General features: G+C 32.5%; 1 protein-coding gene across 3 annotated transcripts in view; it reads right to left on the bottom strand.

The window, feature by feature from the left end:
• Positions 1-3088: 3088 nt before the first annotated feature.
• Chm (CHM Rab escort protein) overlaps positions 3089-19699 on the bottom strand; it is a 165679-nt gene continuing 149068 nt past the window's right edge. For all 3 annotated transcript variants that reach the window (XM_005328844.5, XM_021728773.3, XM_021728775.3), the window contains 3 exons: positions 16947-17045; positions 11048-11208; positions 3089-6351 (listed from right to left, as the gene is read on the bottom strand). In XM_005328844.5, coding sequence (XP_005328901.2) covers positions 6160-6351; positions 11048-11208; positions 16947-17045 — 452 coding nt within the window. In that variant the 3' untranslated portion in view covers positions 3089-6159. The remainder of the gene's footprint in view (positions 6352-11047; positions 11209-16946; positions 17046-19699) is intronic.

Below are 19699 nucleotides of genomic sequence, written 5' to 3'. Positions count from 1 at the left end.
TTGCACCTTTTATAAAACAGCTTTAGTGAGGTATAACTGATATACAATCACTGTACACCTCTATTGTGCACAATTTGATGAGCTTGAATATATGCATACATTGATACTTCTAATTCAAATTAAAGATCATAGTTTTTTAAAAAATATATTTTTTTTTAGTTGTCAATGGACCAGTTGTCAAAGCCAGTGCCTCACACATGCTAGGCAAGTGCTCTACCACTGAGCCACCACCTCAGCCCCTAAGATCACAGTTCCTTTACTTATTCTTTTCTTATAAATATTGCTCAATAAACATAGCAACATAAACTATTATTGTATCTATCACATTATATTATTATCACCAAGCACACTGATATTTGTGTTCTGTACTCCATCCCTATGCCCTAGGCTACATATTTTATGTGCCCTTTAAAATCCTTAATTCTTATCCATGTAGTTATGCCAATAATCCCACATAATGGCTATGCTCAGTAATTTCAGTTTAGCATTTTAGGAATTACTTTTGGTTTCAAAGTCAAAACAAAGCAGATCTAACTTCCATTGTTGTGACCTGCTTCTTTCCTTTTCTAAGGGGTAACCATTTAAAAAAATTTGAGTACACTTCACCTTCTTACCTAAAGCATATAATATATATATATATATATTGTATACAGAATTCTTGTGTCAAATAATGTCCTGGAGATCACACTATAGCAGTTTACTAATTCCATTTTGCAGATGTATAGTATTCCATTAAAAACTGCTAATTATTTTGTCATAAGTGTATTGTACTTTATAAAATACTCATATAATCCAAAGTAAATTCACTATTTCTTGAGGTCCCACATACTACCTAGGGATTTGGCATTGGATTATGAAACAAATTAAATTTTTAAAAGTACAAGAATATTTGCTATGCAAATTTCTAAAACAAAAAACGTTGTAAAATTTTAAGTACTCTTTTATTCTTATCCTATTAATCCTCATCTTTCCCCAACATAACTAGTTATCAGTATGATATGTGTATTTCACAAACATTTCCTGTGATGTGCGTATGTATGTGCAGTGTAGGAAGTACTTGAATTTTTATATAAATTAATATATTCTGTTACTTGCTTTTTAAATATATGTTGGAGACACACCCACATATATGTGTGTGTGTGTGTATATATATATATATATGCATATCATACTAGCAGCTGCATAGTGTTCTTTACTATTAAATACATTTATTAACAATTGAACTCAGTCTCCTTTTAATGAACTTTTCAAAATTTACAACAAACTATGCAATAGTGTGGAATCTTACATTTTGTGTACATGTACAAAAATGTTATTTCAATGAATTCTAGACAAAATTACTCTAAAAATAAGAGGGAAATGTTGATAACATTTAAATGTTCAGTAATTTCTAATATATATTAGAAATGGGGATAGATCATTAAGATCTAGTTTTTTTATTATTTCAAACTCTACAAATTCTCAGAATTGGTACACTCTATTTTTTTACCCACCTGAAAGTCCCAAATAGGACAATTCACTGATGCTTCTATATCAGCTACAACATCCATCTCTAATTAATATTTCTTTTAGGGGTCAACTATCTCATTGATAGCAGGAGGTTTTACACATGCAAGTCCTATTAACATTAATAGGAGTTACCAGCATAAATCCTCCTGCAGTGATAGGCAAAAAGGCCCTACAGTGTACTAGGATCCAAGTTCTAATGATTACCTGTCAAATGGTCCTAAGAGTCATCATCACCAGAAAGGGCAGACGTAGTGACTTATATGGCAAGGGCATCACAATTGCAGCCCCTTAGCTAAAATTGTACATTAATGGGCAGAAAAGTGGCCTTCAAAATGTGATTTGGGATGCTAAGAGTTAAACTACTTAATTGTGTTTTTTAAAAAAGCTATCATTAAAGGAGAATTCAAACATATCAAAGTACTTGTTTTAAAAAAGTGTGAATACTGTATGAGCTCCAAGGTGCTTGAAGGATAATACAGCTACTTGTTTAAAAATTCAATTAACCTTATCTTTCACAAACTTGATTTATTAATATCTCAGATAAATTGCCAGTTTTGAAAGAGTCCTGTTATCTTTAAAAACCATTCTAGCTAAAGAGCATTATACACTTTGTGGAATTGACAGAGAATGTCTGCTTAATTATTTGATTCAAAAACAAATCATCAATGAATGATTTCTGCTTTAAAAGATCATCAGCAATCTTTTGAATATTGCAAGTAAGCTGTTGGAGCCTCAACCACTTCAGAGAAAAACATTTCAGGTTCTTATCATCAAATAAATATGAAAAAAACATTTCAGAATCTCTTCCTCAGAGATATGAAGTTTATAAACAATCTACGTACTCTAAAGTCATAGGAAACATCTCAAAACCTTTACAGCACTGATTTCAAACAGATTCAAGTTTCATCCACCTTTGCCTTATAAAGAATTAATGTTAACAGCTAGAACAGTTGATTAAGTGAATCAAATCCATGTATCATCTGATAGCCTTTATCACAAACTTGTTATGGCTTAGATATGAGGTATCCCCCAAAGCTTGTGTGTGAGACAATGCAAGGAAGTTTAGAGGTGAAAAGATTGGATTATGAGACTCCTAACCTAATCAGTGTACTACTCCCCTAATAGGGATTAACTGGGTGGTGACTGTAGACAGGTAGGATGTGGCTGGAAGAGATGGGTCATTTGGGGAATGCCTGTGGGATATATATTTTGTCCTTGGCAAGTGGAGACTCTTGTTTCCTAGTGCCATATCCTGAGCTACTTTCCTCTGCCATGCACTTCTGCCATGATGTTCTGCCTCACCTCAGGCCATGAGAAATGGAGCTCACTATCTATTTTCTAAGACCTCTGAAACTGTCAGCCCCCAAAGAAACTTTTCCTTCTCTAAAGGTTCTGGTCAGGTCTTTTGGTTATGACAGCAAAAAAGCTGATTAAAACAACAATGTTGGCAGATGCCTGGAAACAAAACCAAAAATACATCTGACAGTTAATTTAATATTTAAATAATTGGCTAATTATAAAAAGACAATCTTTATTGGTATATATAAAAAATCATATGAAAAAAATTGGACATCACACCTGAAAGGCATTGAAGTCTTTATTTCCTCTGAAAATTGTTACAGTATACAAATTATAAATGACCAAATATATAGATTCATGCTTTTTGGAATTTGACAAAATTTACTGAGAATAAGACAAATTATTCAATACTGGTAGCAGTAAACAACTGATTTGCAGAATTACAATTTAAATTTTAATGATCACTTCTATTTATCAATTCTAAACAATTGTTTTGGAATTTTTCAGGAGTTTAGACCAAGGGCAGACAATCCAGGAAAGTTTGGCCTTGACAGAATAAATCATTATCATCAATAATAAAATTAAATAATCAAGGCTATTATTTTGGACAAATGACTGCCAATCTGAGAAACTACCACTATTCTAGAAGTTACCCATTAACTGGCCATTTCACTATAGAAAAATATATAAATTGACCTTCATTATAATTATATGTTTTCTTGGGCAGGCACACCAACTAGAAATAAAATACAGAAGCATTAGTTATTAATGCTCTTATGAATCATTAAACTGAATATATCATTTTTGGTTAATAAGCATGCACAAGTAAATATTTAAATATTCAAGTCTTTAATAAAATTTTTCAAATTTTTAATTAGCTACTGAATTTTTTTCTAATTATGTACATAAATTTTATTCTTATGCCTTCATGTTTAAAGTTTTGCAACAAAATCAAAATTTTTTACTTCGATTTAATATCTACAGAAATAAGTACTTTAAGTATTAAGATAACTGAAGAGAAAGCTCTTAAATAATATCTATTACATTCTGAGGCAACCAGAAATAGCTAGAATTCTGTAATAAGGTTCTTAGCAGTTGTGTAGTATTGTATTCATCACAAATCACACTCAGGAGCTTTTAAACATTTCTATGTTATTTAGTAAATGGCATGGAAGAGACTGATATTGTTGAACAGATGAAATATGGTACAATGTGGGCTGGGCCATGAGAGTACAAATTAGCTTCTTGTTCTATATATAGACAGCTGCATTAAGGCTATCTAATATTTTTTTTTAGTTATATTAGGCCTACCCTGATTGTCTGTTTACATAAATGTGCATCTGCATTCAGGAGAGCCTTAACTCTAAGATTAAAAAAAAAAGTGTAATATCTTGATTGGTACAACTTACTGCAATTATATTCATATTTAATACTCTCATATATGTATTGCTGGTATTGAAGGGCAGGACCAATTCCTGGTATACTTATGGGTATGTACTAAGCATTCAGTGCATTGTCCTAATTAGGCTTCAAAAACATGATTTGAGTTCAAAAAAGATCTGAATCCTTATATATATTGTTATAATGTGATTCTACTGTCCCTGATTTGTGTGTGACATTATAAAAGGGGAAAAGAGAGAAAGAGAGGGCAAGTAAGACAGGGGAGGTACTGTACAATGGGAGGAGGGGACAGGAACAGCCTGAGAGGCTAGAAAGTTTTCCTTTCCTCTGGATTCAGCTCTATATGTGGGGGTTGGAAAGGTGAAGCAAGAGCTACATTCCTTGGTTCTTTCCATTTCCCATGAATCTATTACTGTCACAACTAGCTTCAAGACCTTTTCCAGAACAAGAGGAGGTCAGGGACCATTTGCAGCTGAAGTGTGTAAGAACTATGTGCTTTCCACTGGAGCCATAGCTCCCTGAGAGGCAATAAAAGCCAAACTATGTGACAAGAGGCTTCAAGTCTGTTTATTTATTTACAAGCAGTTCTAAGTCAAAACTATTGCTCAAAAGAAGTAAACCATCAGAGCTTGGCATTCGGAAAATTTAAATGCAGGCACTGTTGCTGTATGTAGATTTGCTGCCTATGTATACACTCTCATATTTATTTGGAGTGTGTATTAGGGTTTATCAAATGTTACACTCTATTCAGAGACCTTTATGGTTTCAGGCCTACCTATCAGAAAAGGAATAAGAATTTACAGAGTGTTTGCCTTATTATATTTCAAAATTGGAAATCCATGTGTTACTATGTTTACTGGTCTATAAAGAGTACTAAATACTAATTTCAGACACAAATATTCATTTAAAAAGCTTAATACAAAAACATGATCTATTTTTATGACAAGCAATTATTTTCTGCACAAGTTTTTTGATATTCAGTCCCAAGTCAATGAGAAAATTCTGAAACAAAATTTTCCAGAATAAAACAGTCTAAGGATGGCATTGCTTTCATCTTCATAATCACTGTCACACAATAGGCAGATTATTGTTTCTTCTTTACATATTGAGAAACAGTTTCAGAAGATAAAACAATTTGCCTACTATCAGTAGCACAGCTCTGACTAAGGTCTGTAGACAATTAGGATAGTGTTCCAGTTACTTCATGCCATAGAATTTCCAAATATCAGGGATCCTATCTAAACCTTTTCTTTTATTCTTTCAATACTTCATGATTGAGCTTTTTCCAGTGTGTAGAAGATTCACATATAAATATTAGTACTAATATTTAAAAACATTACTGAGTAATGGACTTAAGGTTTATAAAAGTGCCTAAATATCTTAATATTGGCATTTTATACTGTTGTCAACACAGAAAACAAACTTTTATTCCAAACACATACTTTGGCCTGGATCTTGATGCTTCAGTTTTTCTCCACTTAATTTACATATGCTTTTATGTTTTGTCATATGCTCATATCTGTAATTTTAATAAATAATCAAAGGAAATATGTGAGCTGATTCTCAAGGTGTAGCTTTTAAAAAAGATCCAAAGTGGCAAAAAGAAGTTGTCCTAACACCACAAAATTATTAACAATGCATAGGATTACTTTTAAATCCATAGTTATATTCCCAGGAATCAGTTCATTTATAATTTTTATCTGGTTAATTTCATAGGTTTTTGTATTTAAAATAGGCATGTAAGTCAATGTGCTTTATAAGTGCTTTGTGTTACTGGAATGTCCTCTTTTAAGGAAAATTCCCTTATGGATTTCTTTGACCTGTTGCTTCTTATAATTCTGCATGTCAACTGGCTGCTGACTTCTAAAAGTGTTTTTTTTTTTTACATCAGGAAGATTGTGAAGCCCATGGGAATTTCCAAAGTGGAGTATTGAGTTTGATATATAGCCTTTATTCAGAGGTCTCCTCTGGGTTTCCCAGGGTTGTACTTTCTGCGGGAGTCTCTGAGTTGGCTTCTAGAATGGCACTGGATTCTGAAGATTCTGGTTGTGAACTGTCTCCATCAAGGACAATATCTTCAGGATTTGGTGGGGGTGGACAGAAGTCTTCATTGGGGCATATACTCTGGAAAATTATTTCAGCCTGGCCAAGAATGAAGGAACAAAATAATTTAGATTAGACATCAGTTTAAAATACATGTGCATTTCAGGAACTATCTAAAAAAATTAAGTGGTACTCTTAAAATTTTCTTTCATGTAGTTATAATACTTGACCAGTATATATATGCATGATCTTCTAAAAAGTGGCTTTTTCATAATTCTATGGCTTTTCTCTTTCTTTTTTTGCATTGCTGGGGAATGACCCCAGAGCTTCACGCATGGTAGGCATACACTCTATCACCAAGGTATACCCCCAGCCCTTCTCCCTCTATTTCTATATATCAATTCAGGTCTACCCTTCAAAGATGAAATCATTTGACCAAGTTCATTATTAGGCATTCAGATTATTGAGAATATAAAAACATTCATTAGTATATACCAATGGAAATACAATCCACTGCCTCACTATCAGATCAGGATCCCTGTCATGCTCAGGAGCTTGCACTCTATTGTATTGGTAAAAGAGAGTCATTAAAGGTCTTAAGACATATGCTGATTTAAAAAAAAAATAAGGTTTTTCTGGATTTCATTTTTCTTCTTGATGTACACACAAGGTGAATGGTTAGACCAAGAGCTGACAAACTATTGCCCACAAATCAAATCCAGACTGCTGCTTGGTTTCATATGTAAAGTTTTATTGGAACTCAGTCACATTCATTCATTTACCTATTGTCTATGGCTGCTTTGCACTAATAATGGCAGAGTTGAGAAAATACAATAGAGACTTATGGGCTGCAAAACCTAACTTAATTAACATCTGGACTCCTGCATCGGATGACTTTTTAAGGGATGCGTAGAAGGATAATAAACAAAAGCTTTTGAGTTTTGAAGTGGACCTGAAAGAAGGGACAAAGATAGGAAAATTATCTTTCCCTCTTGGATATACTTCAAGGCTATGTTTCTGGATAGGCTATTTACTAGATATTTTAAATATTTACTTGACATAATTGTATGTATTCAAGGTATTCAATGTAATGATATACACTGCATGAATTTCATAATCAAATTAATGAATGTAGCTACCATAGTATATGGATCACTAAACATCTGCTCTCTTATCAAATTTCAAATAAACTATCGTGTCACTTGAGACAACATGGATAAATCTATAGAAATATTATGCTAAGTGATATAAGTTAGGCCCCTGAAATACTGCATGGTCTCACAAATGAAATTGAAGAAAATCACATTCATAGAAACAGTGAAAAAGGGCTATTTCAGGGATTGAGGGTAGGAATAATGGGGAAATTTTGGTCACAGGATACAAATTTTCAGTTACAAAATGAGTGAGATCGAGTATCTAATGTCTAGTATGGTAATTTTTAATTAATAATACTGTATTGTTTACTGTGGACATACTGAAATTAAATTTTAGAGATGTCTGCTTTGTTCTCCACCCTAGGAACTCACCCTATGCCTCTGCTGGAGACATTTAGCCCCTTCTGCAGAAGGAAGACTCAGATCAGATTCCTCCTTCACATTTCAGTTCTCCTAAAATGGTCTTTTTATCTCATATCCCTCTCTTGTCTGTCTGTAGATATTTTCTATTCCCTTTACTCCCTACATGCAAACAACTGCCAAATCTGGGCAATTTCATTTTCCATTTCTTGATTCTATTTGCTCTATCCCCAATGACATAGTTTAGGCATGCACCATCTTGCACAGCAAGTACAATTCCAACAGTTTCTGAACCGAGCTGGTCTCCTTGCCTCTAGAGTTTTCCCATGTATTCCACCTCTATGACACTCTCAGAAGGGTCTATGGGAGATAAAATTCTGTTTTTCTGTGTTTTCTCTTCAATGACTCCCCATTACTAATGATGAGTTATAAGATCGCTAGTATGGCATATAAACTCTTCAGGCCTACTTTCTGGTCTTAATCTCCCATTTCTTCCAACCTCTACCTCTCAGATGTTTGGCTTTACTTATACCTTTACCAGTACTTCCTCAAACATACCACGATGTTTATATCCTGGGCTGGTGCAGATGCTACTCTTTTCACCCTGACTATTTCAATTCTGTTGTCTTTGATAGTGATGGAGAATTGCTACACATCTATTAAATCCCTCTCTGTAAGGTTATCATTACTCCTATACCCACCCCCTTTTGGTAGTACTACTGATTGAACCCAGGGCCTCACAAGTTAGTACTCTACCCCTGAATTGCAATGCACAGCCATCCTATACACACTTTTAACTTGTGGATTTTAAATACAGTTCATTTTATAATATCAGTGTATTTTTAAGCCATAAGCTGGTAAATAGGAAGACAAGGGAGTCAGGTCTACATATTGAAACTTTACAAACTTTTCAACTGCTAAAATGAAACATTTTGTTAGAAAGAAAAAGGGAAAAAAAAACGAAAAAAAATCTGTAGGGGTTTATTTTTTTAATTTTTAAGAATATTTTTTTTTTAGTCGTAGGTGGACACAATACCTTTAATTTTATTTATGTGGTGCTGAGGATCAAACCCAGGGCCTCACATGAGAGACAAGCACTCTACTGCTAAGCCCCAGCCACAGCATAGGGAATTATGTTTTTAAATGGGCAAAACTTAGGTGATGTTCTGAGAACTTTTAGAAATAACATTCTTCATTTAGAAAATAGAAATCACAATTAGTGACTGAGATAGGCTCATGGGAGATGTACTGGAATCAGAATGTAGTTTATCTGAATAAACTGTTTATAAATATTATCAATGCTCTTTAAAGTAGGCATTATTATTTTTTCTCCAAACAGATATTTGAGTGCAAATGCTATGTAAAAATGTAAAACTACTTATATTTAATAGCATATAATGATTAGTACCCAAACTGGCATTATAGTGTTCTCTAATTTGATATTTACCCCCTGAATATTATCTTCTTGGAAAGCAAATTATCTCACAATAAAACTATCCCTTAACTATAATCTTATAGCATGTAGTAATTTAGATCACATTAGCACTTGTATTATAAGCTCTTAAAATTTCTGATATTTTGGCTTAAAAAATTAAAGCTTATAGCTGGGTACAATAACATATGCCTGGGATCCCAGCAACTTGGGAGGCTGAGGCAGGAGGATCACAGATTTGAGTCTAGCCGGGGCAACTTAGGGAGACCCTGTATTAAAAGATGAAAAAGACTACAGAGATATAATTGGTGGTAGAATATCCTGAGTTCTATCATTAGTATCACTACCCTCCAAAATTAAAGTTTATTCAAGGGTAAAAACAACCTAAGTAACCTGGTTAAAAACTTATTGGCAATTTCTGCTTGCAATAAATTGGACCACCAAAGTAAAAACTACTTGATCAGTTATACCACAAATGTAGATATTGAGCCATCTTAAATTCCTATTATAGTATTAAAATACAAAGAAGAGAGTTGTGACTTCCTGATTTTTGTTTGACATTACTGGCTAAATATGATTTTCCAACATCACCATTAGTCTCTAAAGGTGAGGCACAAATATTTTTTTGCAAAAAACTATAAATGTCTGAATTGTGGTCATTTTTCATAGCCTTGCTGCTATGACTAAAAATTAGACTACATGCTCAATGAGGCCACTGGCTACTAAATATTCCTGCTACTGGTGGGAATGAAATTAGATCCCTGCCATATCTGGTCTCAAAACAATGTTAAATTATCCATTTATTATTAGAACGATGTGCCAAATCTTTCTGAGAAAAGTTTAGACTTGTGCCTGAAAAAATATTTGTTTATTTTTTCTTTCCTGTCAAAGGCAGACAAGTGTATTGGTTTAGGCAAATAAATTTTCTACAGTTCACTTTTGGCAGCTTGTCTCAGCCTGTACCTCTTCATAGCCTTGCCCAGGAGCACTATGATTAACTTCCACTGGTACTTACCATACTCCTCAGCAGCTATAATAGTAGGTCTCGAGACAATGGCTTGTGTCAATGTAATAATACTGTAAGAAGCCATGTTATCATTCTTTTCCAAGATTAAAAAAACTGCATTAAGACCATTGTAAAATTACATGTTGTTTGCTTTTACTAGCTATATCTTTCTTGAAAAGACAGGAAAAAATGCTTACGTATTTCAAAATAACAGATGGTGGACAAACTATTTAAATTAGAAACAATTTTTTTAAATACTGAGATTATAAATTCATTTAAAAAATATTTTTAGTTGTAAATGGACCACAATATCTTTATTTATTTATTTATTTTTATGGGGTGTTGAGGATCAAACCCAGTGCCTCACACATGTGAGGCAAGCACTCTACCACTGAGCTACAGCCCCAGCCCCTATTACATTCATTTTTATGAACATGTATTTTAAACATCTTCTATCCATATTGCCATAGTGGAACTCATAAATCACCTCTCATAATTCATCAGTATACTCAATGTAGTGAAAATACTTGATAAATTATATTTAAAGTTGCTTTGCAGTTCATAGAAAAATGTTTAGCTGGCCATGGGATGCACCCCTATAATTTCAGCAACATGGTAGGCTGAGTAAGGAAGGAGGATCACAAGTTTGAGGCCAGCCTGTGTAATTTAGCACGACTCTCAAGACTCTTAGCAAGAAAATATCTCAAAAAAAAAAATTCAGGCTCAAATGCAGAGATGGTATTAAATGATGGTACCAAATTTGATGGTATTAAATTTGAAGTCTCTTTTCATGGGGGCAGGGAGCTCACTTAATACAAAACTGAGAAATACCAACATCCTTACCTGTTTGACTGCATTATCATTTCCTAAACCACCATCTGGTCCAGAGCAGACATAAACATTGGATGGTAAATCATTATAACAGTTCCTGTTGATGTCGGAAGAATCTCTCATATTGAAATAGAGAGCCCACAGAATTCTTGGCTTTTCAACTTCTTCATTTTCTAAATGTAAAAATGAATTTTATTTATATTATAAAACACATTGCACCTGTTGATTACTACACTATGCAGCCAATTACCAAGAAGGCCATGACTAGACATGGTATTAAATCAGACTTTTGTATATAAACAATTAGTAAATGTATAAACTCTTATATAAATGCATATTTCAAGCAATGATGGCTTTTCAACCTAAGACAAATTACATTTTTAAAAATTATTTTGATTAGTAAGTTAATTTGATATAGTGCCATGCTCCTTATATCTTCTGGACTTATATCTTCTCATTAGCATTAGTGTTTATGCTCATATTCATCCTTAAAGTGTCCCTATGAAGTGAAAAGATAATAAAAAATGAACTTGTGTTTTCAATAGACAATCTAACTTATATAAAGTATATAATCTAACTATAAATTAAATTATATAGTAACTTAATAGTATCTCCAGAATAAATAAATCCACAGAAATAGGAATCAGAGGTTATTTAGGGCTGAAGGATGCGAAGGTAAATGGAGAGCAAATGCTGATAGGTACGGAGTTTCTTGGGGGAGGTGGGTAACAGATATTCTAAAATTTAATGTTGATGTTTGGACAATTCTGTAAATTTTTTAAAAATATTTATTTTTTAATTGTAGTTGGACACAATACCTTTATTTATTTTTATGTGGTGCTGATGATCAAACCCAGGGCCCTGCAAGAGCTAGGCAAGTGCTCTACTGCTATCAAGCTTGAGGCAAGTGTTCTACTACAGCTCCTATAAATATATTTTTAAAACTTGAATTTTACTCTTTAAATAGGTAAATAATATGGCACATATCACAATAAATCTATTATTAACAATGGTATGCACAGGATTAAAATTTTGATAGAACTCACTTTGCCATATTGGAACATAAAATTAACAACAATAAAAAAGTAACAAAAATGAGGCCATGAAATGGAATAGTATTTTAAGCACACAGCCTCTCATTGTTAATACAGAGTGTCTATTTTGCATATTAGGCATTGACATAGGAGCTGGGTATACACAGATGAGCTAGAATTAGTCCTTACCCTCCTCCTTTTTAATTTTCCCTAACACAGAGCCTAGTACACAACAGACAATAAATGAGTTGGATTGATTTTGACCCCGTTTTCAGATATAATTAAAGTACAATGTGCTTATTAAAAGCCCAACCTGGTTAACCTCAATTTCTAAAGCTCATTTGTTACTATCTTGATGATCATTTCTCTGCCTTTATTCTTTAAAAATGTTATAATTAAATTTTCCAGGGTTGGAGAAAATGTATTGTTGTTAATATATCTATTGACTATAGAGTTTTCTCTAGCCCGAGTCTGAATAAAAATTCAAATTCTGTACAATGATAATAATGGATGTTTATAAAGATTACTCAAGTCTATGAGGCACTTTAAGAATCATAAAGAAAGTGCTAAAGTATAATTACTGTCAATGTTAAATTGTTAATCAATGTAGAGAAATTCTGAGCTAACTGTAGTATTCAATTAACAAGAATGCCCTATTCCTGAATTCAAGATAAGTAGGATTTGATTATATTTAATTTAATATATCTGCACTGTAAGAACATTAAATATGTTATTTTTATTTTTCTAGTTCATCCTAAATAATCCACAATTATGAGTGTGACAAGATAAATAAACCGAGTAGAAGAAGTGATCTTTTTAGGTATCACTGAAATGCAAACATCTATTAGTCTAACTTTATGTAGGCACACATTAGATGTCAAAACCTATTTTTTGACAAAACCAAAAAAAAAAAAAACATATAGGACTGGTATTTCAGAGCTAAATATAGAGCTTTTTATAAATTGGTGAGTTTAGTTTCATTAAATCGTATGAGAAGAAACTTACAAATATTGCTTAGGATTCATGCAACCAGACTTGGGGAGCATTGCAGAGAAATGGGCTAAGGAATGGAAACTCTTATATTGCCGAGCCCATTTCTAAGCATATGCTAGGAGAGAATATCTTGTATTTCATGAAAATTCCAGCTCAGGTCAGGATATTTATTGAATATTATTTGGGGGAAATGAGTAATCCAATAGATTATGGAAAAGAAATCTCACATGTTAAGGCTTTGAAAATAAACCATGTAGAGAGAGAAAAGTTGACACAGGCTGAAGAAAAATGCTCTAGAAACAAGGGAGCTATCAAGCTTTGACCTTAAAACCTTCGAAGATACATATAATTTCTTCATCTTTCTTTGAAGTCAGCTGAAAGGCAGAGAGATAGCTGGAAAAAATAACATGCAGTTGTGAAGTATACAATTGTCAGAGAATATTAAAGCAGCTGAGCTTTGGCTGGGAAATGCTTCATAGGTTGCCAGTAGCAGAAATGTTTTTCTCCAATAGCGCACTTCATTCATTTAGATAGTGTAAAGACTAAAGAAGTAATCGGAAAGTTAGAATAGATCTTAAACAAATTAAAATCAAGTGAATCTTGAATAAAAGCAAGAACAAAAATAACTTTGGTAAATTGAATAAAAACAAGAAACGATGTACAGTTGCACACCATGTGTAAGGAGTAAGTCAACCATTTTAGGTAAGTTGTTTTCATCCACTGGGAGAATAGCCCTTGATTGAGTCTGAATGGAACACATATAAAAATGCAATTAAGACATTTGTTTTCACAACCCAACAAGTACTTAAATCCCCTTATCAGTCACCAACTTCAAATTATACCTATAAGGGGAATTCACAGAACGTGCTGCTCTTTGAGATAAAAATCAATGAAATGGAATGTGGTAACTCCACAAGCCATGTACAGTGGAGGGAAAAGAGAAAGAAGATGGTGCAGTGATGACACTACATTTTAGACATTTAAAAATACACTACTGAATGAAAGTCTTGCTTTAATGTGTATTGAAAATATCAATTTTCCTGGAAAAAAGAAGAAAACTCTCAGAATAGTTTTACCAGTGAGACTAGTTTTACCAGTGAGACTGGTAAGTATATACTGTTCACTTTGTAATTCTCTTTCAGTGCTTTGAATGATATTCTATAGTCTGGAAGAATTAATGTACAATTAATGGTGAACAATCATCCCATTTTCTCACCTGCAGAATCAGGTTAATTAAGCAAAAAGCATTTGGTATACTTTTTGGGACTAAGAATTAGAGAAGGGTGAGTGCATGCAGAACTATGCAACAGCATACCCCATTATTTCGTACAAATATAATTAACCAATAAAAATATGGAAAAAGAAAATAAAAAGCAGAGAAGGGTTTCAAGATTCCTGATGTTGTTACAGAAGGTTAGCAAATAGGGCTCTTGAAAGTATTGAGCCAGAGTTTATCTCAAGGGCCTTGGCTGACAGGTATAAAGTGAAAAGGCAAGAAAGAGAGGGAATACCTACAGAACTCTACAGGAATTTTTCAGAAACATTGCCAAAGAAGTACTGTATTTGAAAAGAGAATATTATCTTTTCCAAGAAATGATCTTCCCTGCAAGGTGTCCAAACTGACTTTCACAACGGATTACAATGCACAGCACCATACAGAATGTAGAACTCAGAGAAAAATAAAATGAAATAAGGCCAAATAATGTTATTCCTTTTGTCTATATTTTAACATAAAATATTTACAATACTCTAAAGCATAAGGTTTCACATGATTATCAAATAATCAAAACATAATAAAAGCTATCAATCTGTGAAAATATGGGATTTTGCTACAGGGAAGAATGTGCTTTAATGCATTAAAAGTTCATATTGCTCATAAAGTTCATTCTTCCTCATTTAGGCAGGAAAATGAATTGAGTTCTCTTCTGCAGGTGACTTTGCCTCTTTGACCTGCCATGGCCCAGTGCTCACTTTATCTGGTGATTCATTTTCAATAACTCCAACAGTATTTGTTCTGACATTTTAATTAAAATATGACCACTACCTCATCCTGATGATAAAAAGGCCTATGTGTCAGTGAAAACTAGCTTTTCAGTGCCTCGGTGCACCTGAGGACCTCTCTGAGCACATAGTTCTTACTAAAGAATTTCACTCAGCTTCTAAACAATACATCATTTCAAAATGGGATCACTTTAACCATTAAGATTAATGTTCAAAAATCTAAAATGGCCAGAGGATGCTATGTAAAGAACAAATAATGTTCCCCAGCTTGATCTTTTAAACAAAAAATTCAATGTATTTAAGAAGAGAAATGATACAAGATTCAAATTTACTGTTCTATTTGACACTATCATTGAATGAAAGTACAACAGAAACATGAAAAATTTTAGAAATGACAAAGAAAGGGTTTTTGTAAGTAAGGGGCAGATGTAGTTAGAATCAAAAGATACATTTTAACTCCATATTATGTTTAGGAATATTACCATGTATCATAACTCTAAAATCAAACTTTTAACAATGAACCAAATATTTATGATATTTTCAGACAAAGAAATAAGAAATAAATTAAATTCTAAAGTTTTTAGATCGGAGGACATTATTCAAGAAGCACACAAAGAATTTAATTATATTAATACAAGTTCCTGAAAATGGAACAGTTTGTTTTCTTATGTAAATATAAACATTCCTTGTTGAATAAACAGGGAGCTGAATAAAAGTTAAGATTCCATGTCTGCATTAAGAAAAGCAACATACACAGGAAATAAGCTAAAACAAAAAAGAACATATAGGAGTAAAAAATGGTTGTGTGTACAAATGTAACATTCAAAGAAAATGATATATGAATTAATTGAAGAAAGTGAGCAAGACTCAGGTGGGAATACAAACACTATAATGAAAATAGCCTTTCTTTCATATAAATGAAGAACATCCATCAGGCTACTTTTTGATCACTTACACACAAAATATGCAGCATTTCCTCCATTCACACTACAACAGTTACTCTATTATGGGGAGAAAAAAGTTTTAAAATCATGGTGAAAAAACATTTTTTTCACAATAAATAAGAAGTATGTGGGCTGGGATTGTGGCTCAGCAGTAAAGCGCTCGCCTAGCACGTGAGAGTCCCTGGGTTCGATCCCCAGCACCACATAAAAATAAAGATATTGTGTCCAACTATAACTCAAAAAATTTTTAAAAATTTAGAAAAAAGAAGTATGTACACATTTGAGGACTAAATATTCATCACATCAGTAGCATGCTATGCAGTAAAAGAACATTATTAATTAGGATGGAGGTCTATGTTTGCCAATTAATATATGAATCTTCTGTCAGTTGAATCAACATCAAAGAAGGTAACTTTTCCTGATAAAGGAATATGTGCTCTTTAAAAAAAAATAAAAAGAAAATTATAAAAAAATTGCCCATAATTCTACCAAAATTACTTGAGAAATTTCCTGATAGTCTTTTTCATGCATGTGAGAATGTATGCTTGTAAAGTATACATTGGCATTTAATTATATATATTTTTGTGTATGTTTGTAATGTACATTTTTTCATTAACATTTTTCCATTAACTATTTCCCCATGTTTAAGAAGACAATGTATTCAAATCTCTTAGTAAAACATGTGAGAGTTGTTGCTGAATACATCATATTTCAGTTCAGGTTGTAAAAGCCTTCATGAGATGAGCTGGGGTTGTGGCTCAGCAGTAGAGTATGAGGCCCCCGGGTTCAACCCTCAGCATCACATAAAATAAATAAATAAAGGTATTGTGTCAACTACAACTAAAAGATATTTATTAAAAAAAGGCTTCATGAGATATCTAAGAGGAGTATTATAGTTACTTTAACTTTCTATCATAAATCATGGTTTATTTTTCTTACCTATGCCTGTTTCTGTATATGGAGTAAACAATTTCTCCACAACTGCTTCTAAATCTTCTCTTGCTGTTTTAGAAGATGTACAAGTCAAATGAACCAAATCTGTAAAGAAAAATAATATTTTGACTTACTGTTTATCATACTCCATTGCATTCATATTCAAGGCTACATGCTGGTATCATGGACAACAGGGAGCTGAATAAAAGTTAAGGTTCCTACCTGCAATAAGTTGATAATCTAGTGATAAGGAGACATAAAATGCATGATATTATGCTACATATATTAATAAAATATGTATTAAGTAATAGATTGAAAAATCACAATAAGATTTAAGGAGAAGTAGAAGTTGAGGTTAATTTTGTAAACAGTAAAAAAAGTTTAGGAAATAACATTCACAGAAAAGTGCCTAAATTATCCTTATAAAATTCATAAAAACGATGGATAAAGAAACAAAATAATTGGAACAAAAAGACCAAAAATAAAATATTGATTTATCTAAGAAAACGCACTTTCTATCCTTAAGACAAAAGAATCCATTTATACAGAGTTTACTGATAATTAAAAACAAATCATATAGTGTTTTCAAAAAATTTTAGGGAGAACATTTTTGGCTTACTTTGCATCATACACACACATACACACATATACTTGTCATACACACATATACTTTCATACACATATGAAAAGGCAAGATGAAAACAGCACATCTATTTTTTAGGAATCACAAATCACTTTTCTTTTGCATTTATAAATTCATGGAACCTGGACCTTGAAGAATGATCAGGTTAGAGAATATCATACAAAAAAGACTCTTCATAGAAACAAAAAACTGTAGCTAAATTCAGTTAGAACATCTAAAGGTATATGCACAAAATTGGATAAGATTTCTATATACTGTAAGAAAGGACTGATTAAAGAGATCTCTAAATGAGATCTCTTTTGGAAAGGGCTTACTTGGGGTAGGATAAAATAATGGCAGAAAGAATATATTCTAGAAGTCAGAATGCTAAGAAATTCCTATTCCACCAATAGAAAGGTATACCCACCTTTTCTCCAAGAGTATAAGAAATTTTTATTCCTGGTAAAGATGGTTCAAATTTTATCATGGAAGCCAATATCAAAATAGGAGTCTTATTATCAAAATTCATTTCATATTTAACTTATCTATAATATCTAATAATAAACAGAGGGATTTTTAATAACTATATGAGCTAAAATTGAATTTTGTAGTCCCCCTTCCACCCAGCTCAGCAAGCAATGTGATATTCATGGATAGTTGCTGAATTATTTATGGTTTAATAAAACATGTACCTTAATTAAGGATTATTTTTACATGAATTTAACAATGATTCACATAGATTCTGGGATGTTTTAAAATAATTTTTAGTTGTCAATGGACCTTTATTTTATTTATTGATACATGGTGCTGAAAATCAAACCCATTGCCTCACACATGCTAGGCAAGTGCTCTGCCACTGAACCACAACCCCCACCCAAGTTCTGGACTATTTTAAGATGTATATTATTTCAAAAGTAAAATAAACTTCACAACAATATTCTTATTAATTAAATTTTTTGAATCCTGTTTCATGTTGGTGGGTAGAGGGTTTAAATTTCATAGATAATCATGAAATTAACAGGGTATGCAATTACAAAGGTCAGAAATTCCTGATAATATATGTGAGAATGACTTTTCTGTCCCTCTCATCACACAGTCTCACAATGCTCATGTCAAAGTTTTCAATTTTCCAGTTCTTCTGTATTTAATCAATATTAACTAGGGAAAAAGCAGATGCAGATGAATGCAAACAAGATAGTATATTTTGAAAAGTAACTTAGTGGCTAAATTATTAGCTCCATTAAACAAGATACGAATTTTAAAGAAGTAAAATAATGTTAAGTATATTCTTGTTTCCCAACAATGTAACAGTTCGGTTCAAGTAATGCTTACAAAAATTTCTAGTATTCAAGTCAGATTAACAACTTGTACTTAATTAATTTCATAGCAATTCTTAAAAAGACAAAGACATTCATAACCTGAATTTTAATGTCTGTACTTTGACTCCATTTAGATGCTTCATTATCAGTTGATCTATAACATTTAAGGCATAAACAACTATATTTTCCTCAATACACTTTCTCATTTTCCCATTACCTGTCACATCCTTTTACAGGTTGCTCATTTTCGTTATTTTCAAATCACAGATTGTGGACTGTGTTATCTTTAAGATTATTTTGAAAATTGGACTACTAATCTTTGTAAATCCTTTTCAGCAGGAAGCTGTAAGGACCAATTTTCTTGTTCTGCCAAATAGAACTTTTATTTATAGTGGGTGTTCAGTAAGTGTTTGGTGCTAATGATAATTTGGATCCTTGTTATGGAAAAGCATTACATATTCACATGCTTGAACAGACGTGCATGCAACATAAATCATTTTATACATACACATGCGTGAGGAAGATCTGACTACTTTCTTACAAGAAATGTAGAATATTATCTACCAGGATAGACACAAGGAAATTACCAAGAGATCAATCTCAAATCAAATATGCCTGAGAAATGTTCATAGATAAATAAGATATACCTGTAAAATGCTCAAAAGAATTTGAAGAATTGACCATATCGCTAACAGACATGTGTAACTATTCTACACTATTTAAGCATGTTATAAGTGGGATTTCATTTCACTTGTGCAACAGCATTTATCATAGTTCTATAGGTGAGAAAACAGATGCACAACGGAGTGCAGGAGATT

Source organism: Ictidomys tridecemlineatus, chromosome X (assembly GCF_052094955.1).
Source record: "Ictidomys tridecemlineatus isolate mIctTri1 chromosome X, mIctTri1.hap1, whole genome shotgun sequence".
Taxonomy (NCBI): Eukaryota; Metazoa; Chordata; class Mammalia; order Rodentia; family Sciuridae; genus Ictidomys; species Ictidomys tridecemlineatus.
Note: the sequence above shows the minus strand (reverse complement) of the source record. Positions and strands in the feature narration are given on the sequence as shown.